This window comes from Sapajus apella, unplaced genomic scaffold, assembly GCF_009761245.1.
Source record: "Sapajus apella isolate SASKATOON/1434 unplaced genomic scaffold, GSC_monkey_1.0 scaffold8, whole genome shotgun sequence".
NCBI lineage: Eukaryota > Metazoa > Chordata > Mammalia > Primates > Cebidae > Sapajus > Sapajus apella.
The window spans coordinates 2,169,316-2,191,891 of NW_022436948.1; the positions used below are offsets into that span (position 1 = coordinate 2,169,316).

Here is a 22,576-nt window from a genome sequence, read left to right on the forward strand (position 1 = left end):
GCAACAAACCATACTCAGTTCTTGAAAAAGAGTGACAAAAAATATTACCACCTTGTAGCTGGACTGATCAAGAAAGAAAAGAGAGACAGCTCAAATTGCTAAAATCAGAAATGAAACAGAGGATATAACTATTAACCTTACAAAAAGAAAAAGAACTCAAAGGAAATCCCAGAGAAAATCGTATGCTAAGAAATTAGACGGTCTGGAAGAATGGGCAAATTCCTAGAAAGACACAAGCTACCAAAGATGACTGCAGAAGAAATGAAAACCGTAAGTAGACCTGTAACACCTAAGGGATTGGATTGGTTAGTTAGAAATATCACACAAAGAAAAGGCCACACTCAGAGGAGCTCACTGCTGAATTCTACCATGTTCAAGGAAGAATTAAAACCACGCTTTTACAAACTCCTTCAAAATATAAGAGGAATTACTTCCTAAGCCATTCTATGAGGCCAGTATTATCCTGATACCAAAACTGGGCAAACATATTACAAAAGAAAATCACAGACCAATGTCCTTCATGAATATAGGTGCAAAAATCCTCAAAAAACAGCTAGCAAACTGAATCCCGCACCATAAAAAAGGGATTATTCACGTGATCAAGTGTTCCAAGAACATACAGTTGGTTTAACATCCAATGGTCAATTAATGGAATGTACCATATTAATAAAGTGTGAGAAATGGCAAAGTTCCTTTTTAAAGTTTCCTTTCTTGTTAAAGAGTAAGTGTGCTAATAACTTTGTGAAGCCCTATCCTACGTAGCTGTTAGACATGCCATGCTCACAGGCACGTAGTATATTCTGTGTTCTTGTACTTTGACCAAGATATCTGTGCTGGACGTGCTCACAGGCATGTCCCAGCTCTCCACTGCTTTTACCTGTTTAGAAAAGTTTTAAGTTTTTAGCCAATTGGGTTTTAGTTTAGATTGTGAGGTCTGGCTCCAGCCAACGGAGGTCAGACACAGCAGTGAGGACGACCCCAAATGCGTAAGGGACAAATGTGTGTGTTTTCCTTTGTTCGTTGTATTCTCGTGGCACGATGGCTAACGAGGGTCCCCTTCCCACAGTCCAGGAAGTAAAAATTGCATTGCTGAAAAATCCTTTGTCTCACTGCTGATTTTTCTTTGCGGCACCAAGCATCTATTTCCAACAAGGAGCAAAAACATTCAAACAGGTGCACAGAAGCAGCTGACAAAGCCTTCCACTCCTTCACAATAAAAACACTCAAGAACTAGGAACAGAAGGGAACTTCTTCAACCTGATAAAGGACATTTACAAAGCCCCCCAGTTAACATCACGCTTGACGGTGAAAGACGTACGTGCTCCTTAAGATCAGCGGGCTTGCCATCTAAGCTCAGGAACAAAGCAAGGATGTTTCCTGTTGCCCTTCTGTTCAACATGGTACTGGAGGTTCTAGCCAGGGCAGTCAGGCAAGAAGAGAAATAAAAGGCATCCAGATTGGAAAGAAACAAGTAAAGCTGTCTCTTTTTGCAGATTATATGGTCTTGTATACGACAAATCCACTAAAAATACTATTGGAACTAATAAAGAAGTTTAGCAAGATTTCAGGTTTCAAGATCAATCTGCAAAAGACAATGTATTTCTATACAGTATACCAGTCATTAACAATTCGAAATGAAATCAATAAGACAATTCTGTTTATAATAGCTTGGAAAAGAATAAAATACTTAGGAATCAATTTAACAGAAGCAGCCTGACTTATTGCTGAAACCTATAACACATTATTGAGAGAAATTAAAGAACTAAATAAGCAAAAAGACATCCCATGTTCACAATCAAAATAACGGATGCCCCTTTTGGAGAAATTGATGAGCTGATCCAAAAATTCACATGAAGCCAAGGGACCCAGAGGCCAAAGCAATCTTGAAAAAGAACAAATTAGGATTCACGCTTCCGAATTTCAAAACTTACTACAAGGCTACGTGAACCAAGACAGTGGGGTTCCGGCACAAGGACAGGCATCAATGGAGCCGAACTGAGACTCTCAAAATAAACCCTTATGCTAATGGTCAACTGATTTTCAACAAGGATGCCAGGGTGCTCCACTGGGGAAGGAACAGCCTTGTCAACAAATAGTGCTGGGACAACAGGAGAGCCACAACAAGAACTGACTCTTACCGCACACCAGCCCAAAGAAAAAGTGAAAGCTATAAAACACTCAGAAGAACAACACAGGCGTAAACCTTGGCCATGGTTTTAACTAGGACACCAAAAGCACGATGATCAGAGACTGATAAGTTGAACGTCATCAAAATTTCCGGAGTTTGTGCATGAAATGGCGTCATAAAGAAAGTGACAAGTAAGCCCACAGATTAACAAAAAAAGATTCAAATCTTACATCTAGTAAAAGACTGGCATCCTTATGCAAAGAATTCTTGGCCACGTGTGGTGGCTCACGCCTGTAATCCCAGCACTTTGGGAGACCAAGGCAAGTGGATCACCTGAGGTCAGGAGTTCAAGACTAGCCCCGCCAACATGGTGAAACACTGTCTCTACTAAAAATACAAAATTTAGCTGGGAGTGGTGGTGGGTGCCTGTAATTCCAGCTAATTGGGAGGCTGAGGCAGAGAATTGCTTGAACCCGGGAGGCAGAGGTTGCAGTGAGCCGAGATTATACCATTGCACTCCAGCCTTGACAACAGAGTGAGACTCCATCTCAAAAAAAAAAAAAAAAAAAAAGAACTCTTACAGCTCAATAATATAAAAGATAACCCAACTGAAAAGTGGGCAAAGGACAAAAAGAGACATTTCTTCAAAGAAGATATATAGATGGCCTAGTTAGCACAGGAGGAGACGCTCAACATGTTGGGTCCTTAGAGAAATATCAGTCAAAGCAACGAGGAAGCCACTTCTCACCCACTGGGATACAAGCATTTTTTTCAATGGACAATAATAAATGTTGACAAGAAGGTAGAGAAACTAGAATCCTGGGACTTGGCAGACAGGAATGTGGAATGCAGCAACCTCTCTGGAAACCAGCCCAGCAGGTCCTCAAAAGCTTAAACATGGAGTTCCCGTACGAGCGAGTCATGCATTCCTGGGTATGTAAGAGAAATACAAACATACCTACACAAAACCTATAAATAACTACTCATGTGCCGGGCGTGGTGGCTCACATCTGTAACCGAAGCACTTTGGGAGGCCGAGGCAGGCAGATCACGAGGTCAAGAGATCGAGATTGTCCTGCGCAACATGGTGAAATCCCGTCTCTACTAAAAATACAAAACTTAGCCAGGCCTGGTGGCAGGTGCCTGTAGTCCCAGCCACTCAGGAGGCTGCGGCGGAAGAGTCGCTTGAACCAAGGAGGCAGAGGTTGCAGTGAGCCGAGATTGTGCCACTGCACTCCAGCCTGGCGACAGAGCAAGACTCTGTCTCAAAAAAAAAAAGAAAACTCCTCATGCTATGTAATTCACAGCATCCGAAAAGTGGAAATGGTCCAGCATGGTGGCTCATGCCTGTAATCCCAGCACTTTGGGAGACCAAGTTGGGTGGATCACCTGAAGTCAGAAGTTCAACACCAGCCTGGCCAACATGGTGAAACCTTGTTTCCACTAAAAATACAAAAGTTGGCCAGGCATAGTTGCAAGTGTCTGTAATCCCAGCTACTCAGGAGGCTGAGACAGGAGAATCACTTGAACCCCGGAGCTGGAGGTTGAAGTGAGCCAAGATTGCACCACTGCACTCCAGCATGGGCGACAGCGTGAGATTCCATCTCAGAAAAAAATAAAATAAAATTAATTAATTTTTAAAAAGAAATAAAAGTGGAAACAAGCCAAATGTTCATCAACTGATGAATAGGTAAATAAACTGTGGTGTATCTGCACAGCGGGGTCCTAGTCAGAGACAAACAGGAAGTAAATACTGATACATGATAAACCTTGAAAACGTGATGTCAAGCAAAAGAAGTCAGACAGCAGAGACTGCCTATTACATCATCCAGTTTATAGGGAATGTGCAGAAAAGGCAACTGGAAAGTAGCTTCGTGGGCAGCTGTGGCTGAGGGGGGGAGAGGGGAGTGGCTGTCCCCGGATGCTGGGTCTTCTCAGGGTGATGCAGATGTTATGAAATTAGATTCGGTAACAATACTGAAAACCACTGATGTGTGCACTTTCTGCAGGTAAACTCTCTCTCAGTGAAGCTGTTAACAAACACTGTTCTATATGAAAAGTGTTCTCTCTGGCCGGACACGGCGGCTTATGCCTGTCATCTCAGCACTTTGGGAGGCCAAGGTGGGCAGATCACTTGAGCTCAAGAGTTCGAGACCAGGCTGAGCTACATGGTGAAGCCCTTGACTCTACAAAAAATACAAAAATTAGCAGGCATGTTGGTGTGCACATGTAGTCCCAGCTACACGGGAGGCAGGGGGGGAGGACAGCTTGAGCCCAGGAGGTGGACACACCACGCACTCCAGTCTGGGTGACAGAGCAAGACCCTGTCAAAAAAGAAAGGAAGGAAGGAAGGAAACAAGGGAGGGAGGGAGGGAGGAATTCTCTCCATCAAGAGGAGGAAGTTATTTCTGATTGAGGTGAGAGGGAAAGGAGAAATGGGGTGACATTCTATTTCGGGGGGCTGTCAGCTGGTGCCCCAGGTGCCCTCAGCCCACTGACCTCTGTGTGGCACCATCCACTCCCCCACCAGGCCCACCCTCCTCCCTCCCCTGGGCAGTGGGAGCCCCTTCCACTTCCTGCCACAGAAGCTGGGGAGTGAATGCCCCCAGGGAGATGCCGCCCCGATGGGAACTGCAAGACCCCCTATGGGAGCTGGCCTCAATCCCACTCAGGCTGCGGCCCCTCTCTGGCCTTTCTGCTGCTTCCTGGCCTCCCCAGCCGAGCTCCCATGGGACCCTCCTACCGTCGATGTATCCCGGGATCTGCCCGAAGATGGTGAGGTAGGAGTGGTAGACGGCCCCTCGGAAGATCCAGTCCACACGGTGCTCGTTGTGGATGAGGATGGCCTGCTTGGCCACCCCGAAGGACACCACCCACACCGCCAGCAGGAAGAGGAAGAAGAAGACGTCTTTCATCTGCCGGGAATGCAAGGTAGGTGAGCTGCACTCCCCCGGCCCAGACGCTCACCAGGCGCAGAGGCAGGCCTAGCAGCGGCCTCACAGCACATGGCATGCCAGGAGGCTCCCGGGAGCAGCCCTGGGGCTGCCTCCACACTCTCATGGACTGCCAGGCACCCCAGGGTGCAAGAGGGGTCAGACATAACCGCCACCCAAGGAGGAAAGCTCCTAGAGCGGAATCAGAGGTCAGGAATGAGTGGGGATCAGAGAGCAGAATGAGGAAGGCTTCCTGGGAGAGGTGACACACAGGTAAAGATACGAGAACGGCATTCTTGGGAGCCCAGGGGGCAAAGCAGGGATGGGGAGCCTGCAGCTGTGCTGAAGCCCTGCCCAGACCACCTGCCCTCCCCGAGCCCCATCCTGGGCTGCAGGCCGCCATGGAACCCGTGCCCCTTACCATCCGCTTCACAATGATGATCTTGGGCCCCAGCGTCTTGCTGACGGTGAAGATGTGCATGAGCCGGAGGCAGAACAGGATGAAGTCCAGAGAGAGGATGACGCGCCCGGGGTACAGCGTCTCCGGGACGAGCCTGGCCGCCAGCAGAAGCACACGCACCTCAGTCTCCTGCTCACAGCGGCCCCAGGGCTGTGCCCTGCCACCCTCCACCTGTCCCAGCCCAGGGGAGCCCTGGAGGCAAAGGGCTGTGGCAGGCCTGCATGCCAGGTGTTCAAAGCCAGCATGAGGCTGAGGAGCGGAGTCTCCCACTTTCCTTCAGAAAGGTCCAGGCCCAGCCCCACAGGGCAGCCTGGCACGGGGCACCCTGGGGAGCCAGAGGTAGCCAGGGCCCTCTTGCCTCAGAGAAAGGGGGCGTGGCCTCACAGAGAAACGAGGACGTAAGGGGCAGTGCAGGGAGGCGGAGGGTGGAAGCAGCAGCTGCATGTCCCTAGAGCTGGGGCAATCCCAGCGGTCGCCATCCATGGCCCCTTGCACATGGACGATCTCAGGTCTGCAAGGAGCTCTCGTGCCCCTTCTGTGCTCCCTCAGGACCCCAAGGGTAGGTGGGGCGCTGTCGCCCGGACACCCATTGCACAGACGACAATCCAGCGGGTCAGGGAGGAGCTGAGCCTTGCCTAGTGCTGCTGGCTCCCGGCCTGGCCTGTACTCATGCCCCAGGTCTGGCTGCCTCAGACAGAGGTGAGGCCACTCACCTGCAGGTCAGCCCTGCCACGAAGAGCAAGATGGCGCCAACGTCCAGCTTATTCCAGAAGTCACTGAAGTACAAGGCTGCCTTCTTCATCAGCCCACACTCGTCAGGGTCATAGAAGAGCTACTGGGAAGAGAGGCAGTGTGGGGGCAGACGTGCTGTCACTCTTACTGTCCTCACTGTCACTGCACTATCCACATCATCAGTCACTGTCACTATCATGACAATCACCATCCCTATCCTCACTGTCACTGTCACTATCACTGTCACCCATCACTATCCACTACCATCACGATCCCTAACCTCACTGTCACTGTCACTGTCCTGTCACCCATCACTATCCACTACCATCACCATTCTCCTGTCATTGTCACTGTCACTATCCTCACTGTCACCCATCACTATCCACTACCATCACCATCCCTAACCTCACTGTCACTGTCACTGTCACTATCCTCACCGTCACCCATCACTATCCACTACCATCACCATCCCTCTCCTCACTGTCACTGTCACTATCCTCACTGTCACCCATCACTATCCACTACCATCACCATCCCTCTCCTCACTGTCACTGTCACTGTCACTATCCTCACTGTCACCCATCACTATCCACTACCATCACCATCCCTAACCTCACTGTCACTGTCACTATCCTCACTGTCACCCATCACTATCCACCACCATCACCATCCCTCTCCTCACTGTCACTGTCACTATCCTCACTGTCACCCATCACTATCCACTACCATCACCATCCCTAACCTCACTGTCACTGTCACTATCTTCACTGTCACCCATCACTATCCACTACCATCACCATCCCTCTCCTCACTGTCACTGTCCCTGTCACTATCCTCACTGTCACCCATCACTATCCACTACCATCACCATCCCTAACCTCACTGTCACTGTCACTATCCTGTCACCCATCACTATCCACTACCATCACCATCACTATCATCACAATCACTGTCACTGTCATCACTATCACATCCCTATCCTGTCACTGTCCCATCACTACTGTCACTGTCAGTCACTACTGTCATCACCACCCTATCACTGCCACTGTCATTCTCACTATCATCACAATCACTGTCACTGTCGCTGTGACTACCATCACCATCCTGTCACCTTCACTGTCACATCACTCTCCACCATCAGCATCACAATCACTGTCATCACTCTCGTCACTATCACTGACACTGTCATCACAGTCAGCAAATCCAAATGCTGTGTCCAATCTGACGAGAGCTGGGTCAGTGAGGGAGATGGGGACCGGCCAGAGCGGGACAACACAGGGTGGCACTGGCAGCAGCTCCCCCGGTCTCCTGCTCATTCGGCACCTGTGTGTGCATGTGTGCGCATGTATGTGTGTATGTATGTACGTATATTCTGCATGTGTATATGTGTGGATATGTGTGTGTGCATGTATGTGTATGTGTGCATATACTGTATGTATGCGTATGTGCGTATACATACGTATGTATGTGTATATATGTATATGTATTTTTGTGTGTGCATGTGTGTAACTGCGTGCATGTATTTGAATGTGTGTGCATGCGTGTACGTATATATGTGTCTATGTGTATGTGTGTGTTCATGTATGTAGGTGTGTATGTGTGCATTTGTCTATATGTGTGCTATGTGCTTGTGTGTAGATGTCTATATGTGTAGATGTGTAGATGTCTATGTGTATATGTGTGCATGTCTGTGTATGTGTGTATGCATGAGTACGTGTGTATGTGCATGTATATGCATATGTATGTGTGTATCCAGGTATGTGTATGTGTGTACATGTATGTGTGCACATGTATGTGCATGCATGTTTACATGTGTATGTGCATGTATATGTGTGCATGTCTTTATGGATGTATTTGTGTATGCATGTGTGTCTTGTGTGTGTGCACTTGTGTGTACGTGTGTATGCATGTGTATGTGTGCATGTATGCATGTGTGCCTGTATGCTTGTATATGTATGTATGTGGGTATGTGTATGTGTGTGTATATATTTGTATGTGTGTACACATGTGTGTATATATCCATGTATGCATGTGTATGTGTGTATATGTGTGCATGTTTATGTGTATTCGTGTGTACTGTGTATGTGTGTGCCTGTGCATCCATGTGTATGTGTACATGTGTGTAGTGTGTGTATGCACATGTATGTGTATGTGTATGCATGCATGTGTGTGTGCATTTGTGTACGTGCGTACGTGTGTGCATGTATCTATGTGTATGTGTGTGTGCGTGTGTGCGCATGTGTGCATGTGTGTGTTCGTGTGTGTGTGTGTGTGTTTGTGCATATGTGTGTTGGATCAGCCCCCTCCTCACTGTCAGGCACCAGCCGCCTTCCCACAAGGATCTTTGCTCTGTTGGGTCCACATTGCTTCTTCAGCAAGCCGAGAGGGCAGGATCCCGGCAGGGGCTGTGGGAGCCCCCATTTGGCCTGCCTGGCAGGAGTCCCCACACCCTCCCTAGTCCGAGACCCCAGGCCCCAGCAGCTGGACAGCTGGGGCAGGTGAGTGGCAGGACCAACCAGGGCTCTCCTCGGATCACAGACAGATGCAGGGAGAAGGAAGTGTCCCATCTGTGACTGACCCCCAGAGACACCAAGGCCCATGAGCCTCCCTGGGGACCATGTTCCGTGCATGAGGCCACCTGTCACCGCCGGGAGGATGGAGTGCCACCCACACTCCAGGGGGAGGGACTGCCTGGATGCTCTGGGCTCACGGCTGTCCTGGATGGGGCTGGGTCCCTTCCCCTGGCTGGTTTGGTCTGTAGATTTTGCTTAATAAACTGTAAGTGAGCATCGCCACCCCCCAGTGTCCGTGGGTCCTTCTGGCTTGTTACTGAACGTAACAGGAGTCTTAGGGACCCCACGCCTTGCACTGCTCTTCCCGGGGGAGGGGACACACCTTGTGGACATTCAAAGTCCACAAGGTCAGGGCATCCCACCTTGAGCCTATCGGCCCAGGTCTCCAGGAAGGGAGGGAAAGCAGGGAAGCAGGTGCCAGGGACATGAGGAGGGAGGGGTTGGAGGGTGGGGCCCCAGGCACCCATTTCAGGGAGGGAGCACTGGGTGGGATAGGCAGGGTATACTCTAGGCCCCGGGTCCCCTGTGAGAACTTGGCCAAGCGGGTGGCCCCGGGCTGGGGCACAGGAAAGCGGGTGGGGCTGTACCTGCCGCATCTCCTCACACACCAGGGAGAAGAGCCAGAGGTAGATGGCACACTCGCACCAGGAGGGCGTGGGCTGGAAGTCCACCATGAGCACATAGGCAAACAGGCAAAGGAAGGCGAAGTAGGAGAGGATGTTCAGGAGGAAGACCACCACAGGCGCAGTGAAGAAGGCGCGGGCGCGTGCCGCGGGGCTGCTCACCTCCTGCAGCCTCCTCTCCCTGCAGAGAAGAGACAGTGACCACGAGGGCCAGTGTCTGGACCTCCGCAGGCCCTGGCCAGCCCGTGACCCCCCGTGCCCCTCAGAGGGCCGCACTTTAGAGGCAAAAGTAGTCAGGGATCCAGGGCCAGCTACGGGCGGCGCCAGCACAGCACAGCCTCGGAGCTGCAGCTGCAGCCACCGGGGTGGAGCCGGCCCTGCCCCGCGAAGTGAGGACACAGGGACCCCCTCCAACACCCATGGCCCTGATCTTCATGGCTGCACACAGGGAGGCCAGGCCCAAGTCCAGACTTGGCTGGGCCCCAGCTTTGGAGCTCCTGGTGCTTGGTGACGCTCAGGCCTCAGTCGCCCTCCTGTAAATGGGACAGGCTTTCCTCGCTGCCTTCGCTGGGGGCAGGGCTGACCACGCTCCTGCTGTGGTGTGCCTTGGTCCCGGGTCCCTATCCCAGGGCCGCTGGAACGGGGGCAGAGGCAGCCGTCAGCGACATGGTTCTGCCATCCTTGGGACAGCAGGGAGGAGCCGGCACTGCTTTAGGGCACCTGAGCCACTCCTCCCTGCCTCAGTTTCCCACCAGGACTCCTGAGCACTCAGGTGCCATCCTGGCTGTCAGGAGAAGGGGAAAGAGGTGGGCAGTGTGGCCTGCGGGTTGCAGAAGGGGCTCAGCCACCTCACTGGGGTCTTGAATCTGCCCTGACCCCCAGGAGACCCTGGGCCTCCGTCCAGCCCTCAATAAAACACAGCAGACTCCATGACGCCCCCGTAAGCCTCTGAGGAGGTATAGGTGGGGACACCAGGCCCAGCCAGGCCTTCAACCATGGCCAGAATGTCCTCCTTCAGAAGGGAAAGCAATTCCATCAATACTGGCTCTGCAGCCTCTGCTCACTGTACCCCCCAGACCTGCACTCACTGCCCCCCCAGACCTGCACTAGCTGTCCCCTGAGACCTGCACTCACTGCCCCACCAGACCTGCACTCGCTGTCCCCTCCAGACCTGCACTCGCTGTCCCCCCAGACCTGCACTCACTGCCTGCCTGTGCCCCAGACTGGCTCAGGTCTGCAGTGCCGGCAGGAGACCACCAGTCCTGGCCTCCCTGACCCCAGGCTGCTGTGGCAGAGGGACCAATCATCAGCATCATGTGATCGGCGCTGGGACCTGGCCAAGGCAGGTGCTTCCAGCACATGGGGCCCTGCTCCGCTCCTCACCCTCATCTCTACGGCTCCAGGATCCAGGCACGGCCCTGAGGACACCCAACTTGCTCCCAGTGAGGGGATGTGGGGAAGGCCCTGAGCCCCCAGGAGCCCCTCCTGCAGCCCCGCAGCCCCGCAGCCCCCAGGAGCCCCTCCCACAGCCCTGCAGCCCCGCAGCCCCCAGGAGCCCCTCCCGCAGCCCCGCAGCCCCGCAGCCCTGCAGCTTTGCGGCACCTGAAGGAGATGAGGCCGGTGAGAAGCAGCGGGAAGACCAGCATGCACAGGGTCACACGCCACAGCCCATTGTCCACGCAGAGCTGGCCCCACCACACCTTGGTCAGGAAGGCCTGCGGATGAGGGCGGTCTTAGGATGGCAGTGCCCAGCCCTGCACCCAAGATGGTGCCCGTCAGCTGTCTGATGAGGACTCGGGGTGCCTCGTGGACACAGCTGGCCTGTGGTCTCACAGTGGAAAGTGGTGAAGACACAAAGCTTGCCCCAGGGCTTTTGGTGCTCAATCTGCCTTTCCTGGACCTCAAGCTGCAGGACCCCATCTCTGCTGGCTTCTAAGGCCCCATAGTTGCAGGCTCTCGAGAGTTGGCCCCTCTGAGCTCTGTAGCTGGGGATGGGACTCCAGCCCAGGCATCCTCAGGCCCAGCACGATCGGGGCTCATGGCCCAGCCAATAGCTCAGAGCTCCGAGGAAGCCCAGCGTGCAAAGGGCACGCGCTGCAGGCCAGGCCCTGCCAGGGTGTCAGGGTGATGCTGAGGGCAGCCATGCCCAGGAACCCCCGCCACTCCAGGAAGGACACGCCATGCCCCTCATATCCCTCCAGGGAAAGAGGGCGGCTGTCTGTGCTCCCAGGTAGGAATGTCCGTCCACAGGGAGGTGAACTGCGACCTCTGCGGCCACCAGCTCCTGCTTTTGCTTTATGTTGCTTTCCCCGTCTGCACAATGGGAGGCCAGAGCCTAGAGCAGGTGGCCGAGGGGTCAGGCGCTGTCCCCAAGCTGCCGAGGGGCCCGAGGCCTGTGTGAGTGTGCGTGCTGACCGCAGAACAGGAGGCTGTGTCCGCCCTGTAGGCACCGCATGTGTCTGTTTCCGGAAGGGGCCCTTGGAAGGTCACCTGGATGCCCCCGTGAGACATGAACTTCATGTCCTTGGCCTCCAGGGCGAGCTGCAGGCAGGTGGTCTTCCCCCAGGCCTCGGACACGCGGATAAGCAGCTTCTGAGCTCTCTCTTCGTCCTTCCGGTAGCACTCGGTGAAGACCCCTGTGGGGAGACGGAAGAGCCACGTCAGAGCAGCAGGTCACACTGGCTGCGCCCAGGGGACGGGTCAGAGGGCGACCACTCCGGACAGGAGCACTGGGGCACAGGGAGGGGTACTGGGCAGGGCCGGGCAAATGTGGGGCTGATGTGTCTAAGCACCCGGGCCGGGGAAGAGGACCCCGGGGAGAGGGCTCGTAGGGCTGAAGCCGCCTCTACAAAAATGACAACAGGGAGAGAAGTGTGACAGGGACGGGAACTGACCCAAGCGACTCCATCTCACTCCTCACCTCCAGGCTGCCCTTGTCCATGCCAGGGTGGCGGCAGCCACACTAACTTAGACAGGACTCAGTTTGTAGTTTAACTGCCAAACAAAGCTGACAACAGCCCTTTCCCGAAACAAACCCTTTCCTGTCTGGGGACCAGTCCACCTTTGACAGGCTAACAAAGTAGCCACAAATTAGAAATTACGGTTTAGGAGTCAGGAAGCCGGAGGCCACCAGATTCCGAACCTCCAAACTTCCTAGGAATGACGTCACTGTCAGAAAACCTAGGACATTTTCACAGCCTGCGCCTGATACACCACTGTCACCACCCACTGGAAATCTGGCTCAGCCAGTTCTGTGACCACACCCAGGAGCAGAAGCCAGCTATGGTCTCAACTTGGACCCAACCAATCAGCACTCCCCACTCCCTGGCCCCTACCCACCAAATCATCCTTAAAAAAACTCCACTCTCCAAATTTTCAGAGGCTGATTTGGGTGATGAAACTCCAGCCTCCCATTCAGCCAGCTCTGTGTGAATTAAACTCTTTCTCTATTGCAATCTCACTGTCTTATCAAATGGGCCCTATCCAGGCAGCAGGCAAGATGGACCCACTGGGTGGTTACAGGGCTGAGGACCCCAGGGTGAGGGCACATGGGGCTGAGACTCAGGGATGGGAAACTCCAGGTGAGGGTCGTGCATGGCTGAGAACCAGGGAGGAGACCCTGGCGGGGGCGTGCAGAGCTGAGCTGTGGCCTATGCCCGGCAGGGCTCACCTATGGCTCTCTGCTCACACTCCTCTGCCAGCGCCAGCATCTCCTCCGAGCTGTCCGTGTCATCCTCCTCCTTGGACAGCTCCTTCAGGATCTTGCTGCAGGCCAAGGCCGCCACGATGCAGTCCTGGCTCTGCGGACCCGAGGAGCCACTGTGAGACTCTAAAGGGCCTCATCGGGCTCTACCCAGCCTGGGGAAGCCAACACACTGCCCCGGGTGATGAACACAGAGCCCAGGGACAGTGCAGGCCACTGCGCAATCCCATCTGTGCACATCTATGAAGACAATCTGAGCCCCACCCCAATCAATACATAACCTCCCTCTGATGGCCCAGGCTCCTGTGTGGCCTGTGAGAGGGCTCTGCTTGCCCTGCAAAGCCTAATAGACAGCATGTGCCCAGCACATGCACCCCCCCCCCACCAAAACCCACGTGAGCTGCAAGGTGGCACCTCCCAGCCTGTGGGTGTCCAGCAAGGCTCGGCCCTGGACATAACCACAGGACAAGTTTCTTTAGCAGAACTTTTAATTTAAAAATTCCTTTCCTGGTCCAGGCACGGTGGCTCATGCCTGTAATCCCAGCACTTTGGGAGGCCGAGGCAGGCAGATCATGAGGTCAGGAGTTCAAACCTAGCTTGGCCCATACGGTAAAACCCCGTCTCTACTAAAAATATAAAAACTTAGCTAGCTGCGGTGGCACGTGCCTGTCGTTCCAGTTACTTGGGAGGCTGAGGCGGAGAATCACTTGAACCAAAGGCAGAGTTTGCAGCGAGCTGAGATCGTGCCACTGCACTCTAGCCTGGGCGACCGAGCGAGACTCCATCTCAAAAAAAAAAAAAAAAAAATCCTTTCCTGCCTAGAGCTACATTCTTCATTCTCCAACTCTGGGCGCCCCGAGTCGTTCCTGGTGTTGGAGAAGCCCACACTCCCTCCACAGCCCCCGCGTGCAGGTGGCCTCAGGCACTCCGGCCACGCTCCCCAGCTGGCTGCTGGCCTATAGCTGTGTCTGCTGAGAAGCCGGTCTTATTACCTGAGCCCAGATGATTCCTGCCAGCTCCCGACGGTTCTGGACAATGGCCCAAATGAGAAGGTCGCGGATGGGGTCCATGGTGAAGGTCACGTGGCCTGAGGAACGCTTGTACAGGGACCGGAGACTCACTCCCTGCACCTGCTGAGGAGTGGACAGTCAGAGCCCCAGCTGGGCCCCACTGCTCAGAGTCACTTGGGGAACCTGCTGGAGGTGCAGGCCCCAGCCTCAGACCCAACCTTCTCAGGATCACCGTTCCTGGAATGCTACAACCTACATTTTCACCAACGCCCTACATCATTCTCATGCGCACTGAAGTTTTTTTGTTGTTTTTTTGAGACAGAGTCTTGCTTTGTCGCCAGGCACCAGGCTGGAGTGCAGTGGCGGGATCTCGGCTCACTGCAGCCTCTGCCTCCTAGGTTCAAGCAATTCTCCTGCCTCAGCCTCCCGAGTTGCTGGGACTACAGGCACATACCACCACTTCTGGCTAATTTTTGCATTTTTAGTAGAGATGGGTTTTCACCATGTTGGCCAGGATGGTCTCGATCTTTTGATCTCGTGATCCACCTGCCTCAGCCTCCCAAAGTGCTGGGATTACAGGCATGACCCACCATACCCGGCCCACACTGAAGTTTTTAAAACCACTGCTCCTGGAGACATCTAGAAACATCTAGAAAGTGAAATATCCATCTAACTCCTTTACCAGCGTTTGTAGGCTCTTGTTTCATGCCAGGCACTTTAAGGTTCCCTAGTCTTATCTGATGGCATCAAAGCCACTTTCAATGAAGTAAAATTCTAGCCCAGTGGAGTCTGTTAATAGGTCTATGACTGTCTTCTCTCTGAGGGACCCTCCTGCAGTGTCTCTGGCAGGGAGGCCACCAGGGAACATCTGCCAGGTGGGTAACAAGGCACACACATGAGCAAGGGCAGGGCACCTCGCCCAGCCCCACCTCCCCTACCTGGCTGGGCTTCAGGAAACGTGCACTCAGGTAGCTGAGAAACACTTCCCAGAAGTAGAAAACGCATCTCCAACATCTCATACTGTACAAAACACACTTCAAGTGATCCTAGAAATTTCCCAAAGGTTTTTCATTATCAAGAAATGTGTTTTTCTTCCTAAACCACAGGTATGGATAAGCCTAAGCTGCTGCTTTGGACCTTCCTAAGCATATCCCTACTGAGTGTCTGAAATAAACGCACTGGACTTAGGAAGCGCAGGCTGTGAATGTATACAACCAAGCCATACCCAGCCAGGCACGGTGGCTCCCACCTGCAATCCCAGCACTTCGGGAGACCAAGGCAGGTGGATCACCTGAGGTCGGGAGTTCGAGGCCAGCCTGACCAACATGGTGAAACACCGTCTTAAAAAAAAAAAAGACGAAAAATAAAATAACGGATAACAATAATTCTAAAAAAAAAAATTGATAACAGAGCCAAACAAATATAGCTCCACAAATAAAACTGTCATCAAAGGCTTAAGCATTCTGATGCAAACACCCTGAAAACTTTGACAAGAGAATCCCGTATATTAAACTTGCACTGAGGTCAAGCTGAAACTCAAAACAGGAATAAAACATGTTTCACTATCAGAAAATCTATTAAAATAATTCATCAAATTCATGGGTCAAAGAAGAAAAGCGGCTGAATATTATCAAAGGCATCTGATAAAACAGCACTGATGCTCTGCTTTGTAAAACCTTAATGAATCAGAGGAAATAAATACTCCCAAGAGGAAATAGAAACACAAAACCCATCATCATTCCTGACATCGAGACACTGCAAGTTTCCCATTGATTCAGGGTGGAGACAGGAGCAGGGTTCCCACTGAATCAGGGTATAGATTAGAGCAGGGTCCCCACTGAATTAGGGTATAGATTAGAGCAGGGTTCCCACTCAATCAGGGTATAGATTAGAGCAGGGTTCCCACTGAATCAGGGTATAGATTAGAGCAGGGTTCCCGCTGAATCAGGGTATAGATTAGAGCAGGGTTCCCACTGAATCAGGGTGGAGATTAGAGCAGGGTTCCCACTGAATCAGGGTGGAGATTAGGGCAGGGTTCCCACTGAATCAGGGTGGAGATTAGAGCAGGGTTCCCACTGAATCAGGGTGGAGATTAGAGCAGGGTTCCCACTGAATCAGGGTATAGATTAGAGCAAGGTTCCCACTGAATCAGGGTATAGATTAGAGCAGGGTTCCCACTGAATCAGGGTGGAGATTAGAGCAGGGTTCCCACTGAATCAGGGTATAGATTAGAGCAGGGTTCCCACTGAATCAGGGTGGAGATTAGAGGAGGATTCCCATGAATCAGGGTGGAAGTTAGAGCATCCACTCTGCCACAGCTGCAGTGCCAACTGGGCACCTCACACAAATATGGCCTGACTGTAGGGAGAACCCAGCACCCCTGGTGAGCAGGAGTGGGGCTCAGGGCAGGGGCATCATCCTCCCTGCAGAACCTTTCATACTGTTGAGAACTTCTGGAAAGGGTATGTTATGGACTGAACTGTGTCCCCCTAAAATTCATATGTTGAAGCCTTAACCCCCAGTGTGACTACAGCATTTCGAGATAGGGCCTTTAATACGGTAATTAAGGTTAAATGAGGCCACACTGTGGGTTCCTAAGTGGATAGGTGTGGTATCTTTAAAAAAAGAGGAGTGAGGTCAGGTATGGTGGCTCACACCTGCAATCCCAGCACTTTGGGAGGCCAAGACAGGAGGATCACTGGAGCCCCAGTGTTTGAGACCAGCCTGGGCCATATAATGAGAACCCATCTCCACAAAACATTAAGAAATAATAACAATAGGCTGGGCATGGTGGAATGTGCCTATAGTCCCAGCTACTCAAGAGGCTGAGGCAGGAGAATTGTTTGAGCCCAGGAGGTGGAAGGTGCAGTGAGCCATGATTGCACCACTGCACTCCAGCCTGGGCGACAGAGCCAAACTCTGTCTTAAACATAAAAATAGGCGAGGCACGGCGGCTCAGCAGTATAATTCCAGCCTTTGGGAGGCTGAGGAGGGTGAATCGATTCGCTTGAGGCCAGGAGTTTGAGACCAGCCTGTCAAAAATGGCAAAACCATCTCTACAAAAAATAAAAAATCTGTCAGGTGTAGTGGTGCACACCTGTAGTTCCAGCTACCTGGGAGGCTGAGGGGGGAGGATTGCTTGAGCCTGGGAGGTCGAGGCCACAGTGAGCTATGATCACACCACTGCACTCCAGCCTGGAAGACAGATTGAAATTCTGTCTCAAATAAATAAATAAAAGAAAAAGAAGAGAAGGCGGCACCAGAGATCTCTCTCTGTGTCATGTGAAGACACAGCAAGAGGGCAGCCACGTGTAGGCCGGGAAGAGGCCCTGGGCAGGAGCCAGCCCTGCTGGCACCTTCATCTGGGAATTCCGGCCTCTGGAACTTCGAGAAAATACTTATAGTTTCCACCCTGTCTGTGAAATTTCATTACAGCAGCCTAAGACAGAGCATGTGTCTTTTCTGATAAAAATAAAAGCTAATTTTAAGAACAGAGACTCTAAGCACAGCAGTGGCCCGCACGGGCCAGGCCAGGCTGACCCCGTTACCAGCACGCACGTTGAGCTTGATGTGTGGCACAGACAGCAGGAGCCGCGGCCGGTCGCTGTGCTGGGGCCGGGGGTAGAGCGGCTGCGTGAAGTCCCCCAGCAGCTCCCGCAGCACCTGGGCCACGTGGTGCATCTGCAGGCGGGGCGCTGCCGGCGTGCAAGCCAGGCACTCGGGCTCCTCGGCCAGCAGCTTCTGCAGCTTGCTGTGGAACAGGCAGGAGGGCTCCAGGTTCTCGTAGAGATAGAGCAATGTGTCCCAGGTGACGAAGTCCTTCAGCTGCACCCCATTCTCCAGGAAGAGCTTCACAAACTCAGGCTTGTTGGAGATGAGGGCCGCCGTCATCATGGGGTGCAGATCTGAGGGCTGAGAGCAAGCCCTGTGCGGTGACTGTTGCATTTGGTCGTCGCCCCATGTCATCCTGATCTCAATGACCCTGGAGGCAGGGGCTGCTGTGGTCCCCCACCTGGGGACGATGAAAGCTGCCTGGGTCACCCACCCTCAAGGGAAGGGCTGGGATCCAGATGATGCAACCTCACCTGCCCTTGCTTCAGAGTGCAATGCACGTGGCCCCGTGGTCCCTCCACAAGGTACTCTGGAAGACTTACCTTCCACTGCCACTCATCCGTGAAGATCTCACTGCGGGCGATGTCCACACGATTCCATGCCACTGCCAGTTTCAGCTGGTGGTCCCAGTTCTCCTGGCCAAAGTGGTCCTGGCTCCGTGAGGCTGCAGATGAACAGGTGCACACTGAGCCTTGACCCTGGCTCAAAGCTGTTTCCCTCCAAGGACACCGACTTAGGCCGTCAGCGTCAGGGATGCGTCATGAGCCTCTCAACAATTCAAAGTGACAGACACAGCACCCAGTGACATCTTCCCATGCCCACAGCCTTGTGAAAGCACATTCCATTTTGGGATCAGAATCAATGAATCTTGGGGCTTTGGTCATCACATCCACTCACCCCTGTTTCCCCTGCCCTCCTCCTGGCCATGCCAGTAGTCCTCAGAGAAATGTAAATTCAAACCACATTGAGATGTCACTTCACACCCACTAGGATGGCTACAATTTAAAAGACTGATAACATCAAGTGTTGGCAAGGATGTAGGGCAACACTCATCCATTGCTGGCAGAGAAGAAAAGGAATGCAATCTTTTCAGAAAATACTTTGTCAGCTTTTCACAAAGTGAAACATACACTTACAAAAAAGGCCAGTAATTCCAGTCCTAGATATTGACCCAGGAGAAATTAAGACAAATAACAGCTTTATTCATAATAGCACCAACCTGGAAACAACCTAAATGCCCACCAATGGATGAATGGAAAAACAACCCGTGGTGTATTCACACAGTAGGATGCTCCTTCACAGACAAAAAAGGAGCAGAATCTGACACATGCAACGACACGGATGAATCTCAAAAACAGTGCACTGAGCAAAAGCAAGACGTGAAAGAATGTATCATGCAGGAGTCCATTTACGTGAAGTTCTAAAACGAGCAAAACTAATCTAGAGTGACAGAAAGCAGACAGATGACTTCCAGAGCCAGGCTGGAGGGAGGCTTCACTGCAAAGGGCCATGAGGGAACCTTCGGGGTAAGGGAGACTGTGGTGGTTCACAGTGTCTATGCTTGTTATACAGTACACTTAGAATGGGGGAAGCTTACTGTATCTAAGCTGAACCTTCATAAAGTTGATATCTTAAAATTCATTATGTTTTTAAATTGTGGTAAAGTACACGTAGCATAAAATTTACCAACTTAACTTTTGTTGTGTTTTTTTTTTCTTTTTTTTTTTTTGAGTCAGGGTCTCACTCTGTCACCCAGGCTGGAGCACAGTGCTGTGATCATATTTATAATCAGGAGGCTTATTGCAGCCTCAACCTCCTGGGCTCAAGCAATCCTCCCATCTCAGCCTCTTGAATAATGAAGAGTACAGGTGTGCATCACCACACCTGGCTAATTTTTTAAAATTTTTTGTATAGCCAGAGTTTGCTATGCTGACCAGGCTGGTCACAAACTCCTGGGCTCAAGTGATCCTCCCACCTCAGCCTCCCAAAGTGCTGAGATTACAGGCATTAGACACCTCACCCAGCCAAATATTTTTAAGCGTACAGGTCACTGGTATTAACTACATTCACAATGTTGTGCAGCCATCATCACCATCCTTCTCCATATATCTCTTTTTATCTTGGAAACTAAAACTCTATCCCCACTAAACACTTACTCCCCATTCGCCCCTCCCCCAGACCCTGGCACCCACCATTCTACTTTCTGCCTCTATGAATTTGACTACTCCAGGGAACTCATGTAAGTGGACTCATATAGTATTTGTCCTTTGTGACTGGCTTATCCCACTTAATATAACGTTTTCAAGGTTCATACATGTTGTAGCATGTGTCAGAATTTCCTTCCTTTTTTAAGGCTCAGCGATGTTTCATTGCAGGTATAGACCACATTTTGTTTATCTATTCATCTGTTTATGGTCACTTGGGCTGTTTCCACTTTTTAGCTATTGTGAATAATGCAGCTATGAACATGAGTGTGCAAATATCTCTTCCAGATCCTGCTTTAAATTCGGGAGTAGGGAGTGGCATATATATCTGGAAGTGGAATAGCTGGATCATATAGGAATTATATTTTTCAATTTTTAAGAAACCGTCATCTTGTTTTCCATGGCAGCTACACCATGTTACATATCCACCAGCAGTGCACAAGAGTTCCAGTGTCTCCACACACTGGCCAACACTTGTGATTTTCAGTTCTTTTTTATAGTAGCTATCCAAATGTGTTTGAAATGCTATCTCTTCATTTTGATTTGCATTTCTCTAATGATTCATGCTGCTGAGCATCTTTTCATGAGCTGATTGACCATTTGTATGTCTTCTTTAAAGAAATATCTATTCAAGTCCTTTGCCCATTTTTGAATTGGGTTTTTTTTTTATTGTTGAGTTATAGGAGTTATCTATATATTCTGGATACCAATCCCTTATCATATGTATGATTTGCAAATATTTTCTCTCATTCCATGGGTTGCCTTTTTACTCTGTTGATAATATCTTTTGATGCACAAATTATTTAATTTTCATAAACCCCAATTTATCTATTTTTTCTCTTATTTATTGTGCCTTAGGTGTCACAGCCAAGAAACCACCGCTAAATCCTCCATCATGAAGTTTTGGCCCTGTGCTTTCTTCTAAGAGTTTAGGTCTTACATTTAGAAGTCCTTGATCTACTTTGAGTTAATTTTTTATAGGGTTTTAGGTAAGGGTCTAGCTTGATTCTTTGGCATGTGGCTATCCAGTTTATCCAGCATCATTTTTTGTTTATTTTGGGGTTCACTATTCTATTTCATTGGTCTCCATATCTTTTGGGGTATTTTTTTTTGAGACAGGGTCTCACTCTGTTGCCCAGGCTGGAGTGCAGTGGTGCAATCATATCTCACTGCAGCCATAGGCTTCTGGGCTCAAGTGATCCTCTCCCCTCAGCCTCCCACGTAGCTCAGACTACAAGCATGAACCACCATGCCCAGCTTTTTATTTTATATAGAGACAAGCTTTCACCACGTTGCCCCAGCTGGTCTTGAACTCCTGAGCCAAAGCAATCAGCCCACTTTGGCCTCCCAAAGTGCTGGGGTTACAGACAGGAGCCACCACACCCAGCCCTCTATGTCTTTACACCATTACCACACTGTTTTGATTACTATAGCTTTGTACGGAGTTTAGAAATCAGAAAGTGTAAGTCCTCCAGCTTTGTTCTTCCCTTTCAAAATTATTTTATCTGTTTGGGGTACCTTTAGACTCCACATGAATTTTAGGATGGGCTTCTCTATTTCTACAAAAAAAATAACTAGGGTTTTGATAGGAATTGCATTGAATCTGTAGATTGCTTGAAAGGATGTCGAATTTTGTCAAATACTTTTCTGTATCAGTTGAGATAATCATGGTTTTTTTCCTCATCACTCTGTTAATGTGGTGTATCGAGTATCATATGTTGAACCATCCTTGCATTCCAGGAATAAATCTCATGTAGTCATAGTGTATAATCCTGTTATTGCTACTGAATTTTGTATGCTAATATTTTGTTGAGGAATTTTGTTTCAATGTTTATAACGGATATTGGTCCGTAGTTTTCTTGCAGTGTCTGTCTTTGGTATCAGAGTAATGCTCGCCTCACAGAATGAATTAGGAAGTTTTCCTTCTTGAATTTTTGGGAAAAGTTTGAGAAGGACTGGTGTTGGTTCTTTAAACATATGGTAGAATTCACCAGTGAAGCTATCAGGCCTAAAACTTTTGTGGGGAGATTTTTTGTTACTGATTCAATCTCCTTGCTACTTATCTATTCAGAGTTTTTATTTTTTTAAGATTTAGTCTTGGTACGTTTTGTGCTTCTAGAAATGTATTCATTTCATCTAGTGCTATGGCTTGAATGTTTTCCCCAAAGTTCATATGTTGCAAGCATAATCCCCAGCATAACAATGCAGGGAGGTGGGGCCTAACAGAGGTGATTCATTACAAGACAAAGCCTTCATGAATGAATTAATGTCTTATTTTGGGAGTGGGTTAGTTATTGCAAGAGTGGACTTGTTATAAAAAACAAACTTAGCTCCCTCTTGCTTTCTTACTCTCTTTCATGCATGTATGTGCTCCCTTGCCCTTCTGCCTTCTATTGGAAGGACATGTGTGTGCTGCCATTCTGGAATGACACATGAAGCAGACCCTTGCCAGATGCTGGACCCTCAATTTTGGGCTTCCCAGCTTCCAAAATTTTAATAAATCAACCTCTGACCATCTTCTGGGAAGGCAAGGATGGTCAGTGATTGATTTATAAAGTGCTAGGTACTTTGTAAAGTACTTAGTCTGTGGTGTTCTGT

The 22,576-nt window shown here is 50.5% G+C and overlaps 2 protein-coding genes across 13 annotated transcripts in view; both read right to left on the bottom strand.

Annotated features, from left to right (window-relative positions):
* PWP2 (PWP2 small subunit processome component) overlaps nucleotides 1–22,576 on the bottom strand; it is a 613,222-nt gene that overhangs the window by 336,862 nt on the left and 253,784 nt on the right. The gene's annotated exons all lie outside the window — the stretch shown is intronic.
* The window catches only part of TRPM2 (transient receptor potential cation channel subfamily M member 2), a 73,332-nt gene that overhangs the window by 22,801 nt on the left and 27,955 nt on the right, over nucleotides 1–22,576 (bottom strand). For 7 of the 12 annotated variants that reach the window (XM_032276546.1, XM_032276547.1, XM_032276550.1 and 4 more), the window contains 10 exons: nucleotides 18,317–18,438; nucleotides 17,721–18,074; nucleotides 14,145–14,285; nucleotides 13,120–13,249; nucleotides 11,940–12,085; nucleotides 11,052–11,164; nucleotides 9,414–9,630; nucleotides 6,235–6,353; nucleotides 5,483–5,615; nucleotides 4,872–5,043 (listed from right to left, as the gene is read on the bottom strand). In XM_032276546.1, coding sequence (XP_032132437.1) covers nucleotides 4,872–5,043; nucleotides 5,483–5,615; nucleotides 6,235–6,353; nucleotides 9,414–9,630; nucleotides 11,052–11,164; nucleotides 11,940–12,085; nucleotides 13,120–13,249; nucleotides 14,145–14,285; nucleotides 17,721–18,074; nucleotides 18,317–18,438 — 1,647 coding nt within the window. Of the gene's footprint in view, nucleotides 1–4,871; nucleotides 5,044–5,482; nucleotides 5,616–6,234; nucleotides 6,357–9,413; nucleotides 9,631–11,051; nucleotides 11,165–11,939; nucleotides 12,086–13,119; nucleotides 13,250–14,144; nucleotides 14,286–17,720; nucleotides 18,088–18,316; nucleotides 18,439–22,576 lie in introns of those variants that run through there. The other 5 variants (XM_032276555.1, XM_032276554.1, XM_032276549.1 and 2 more) reach the window with 4 other exon arrangements.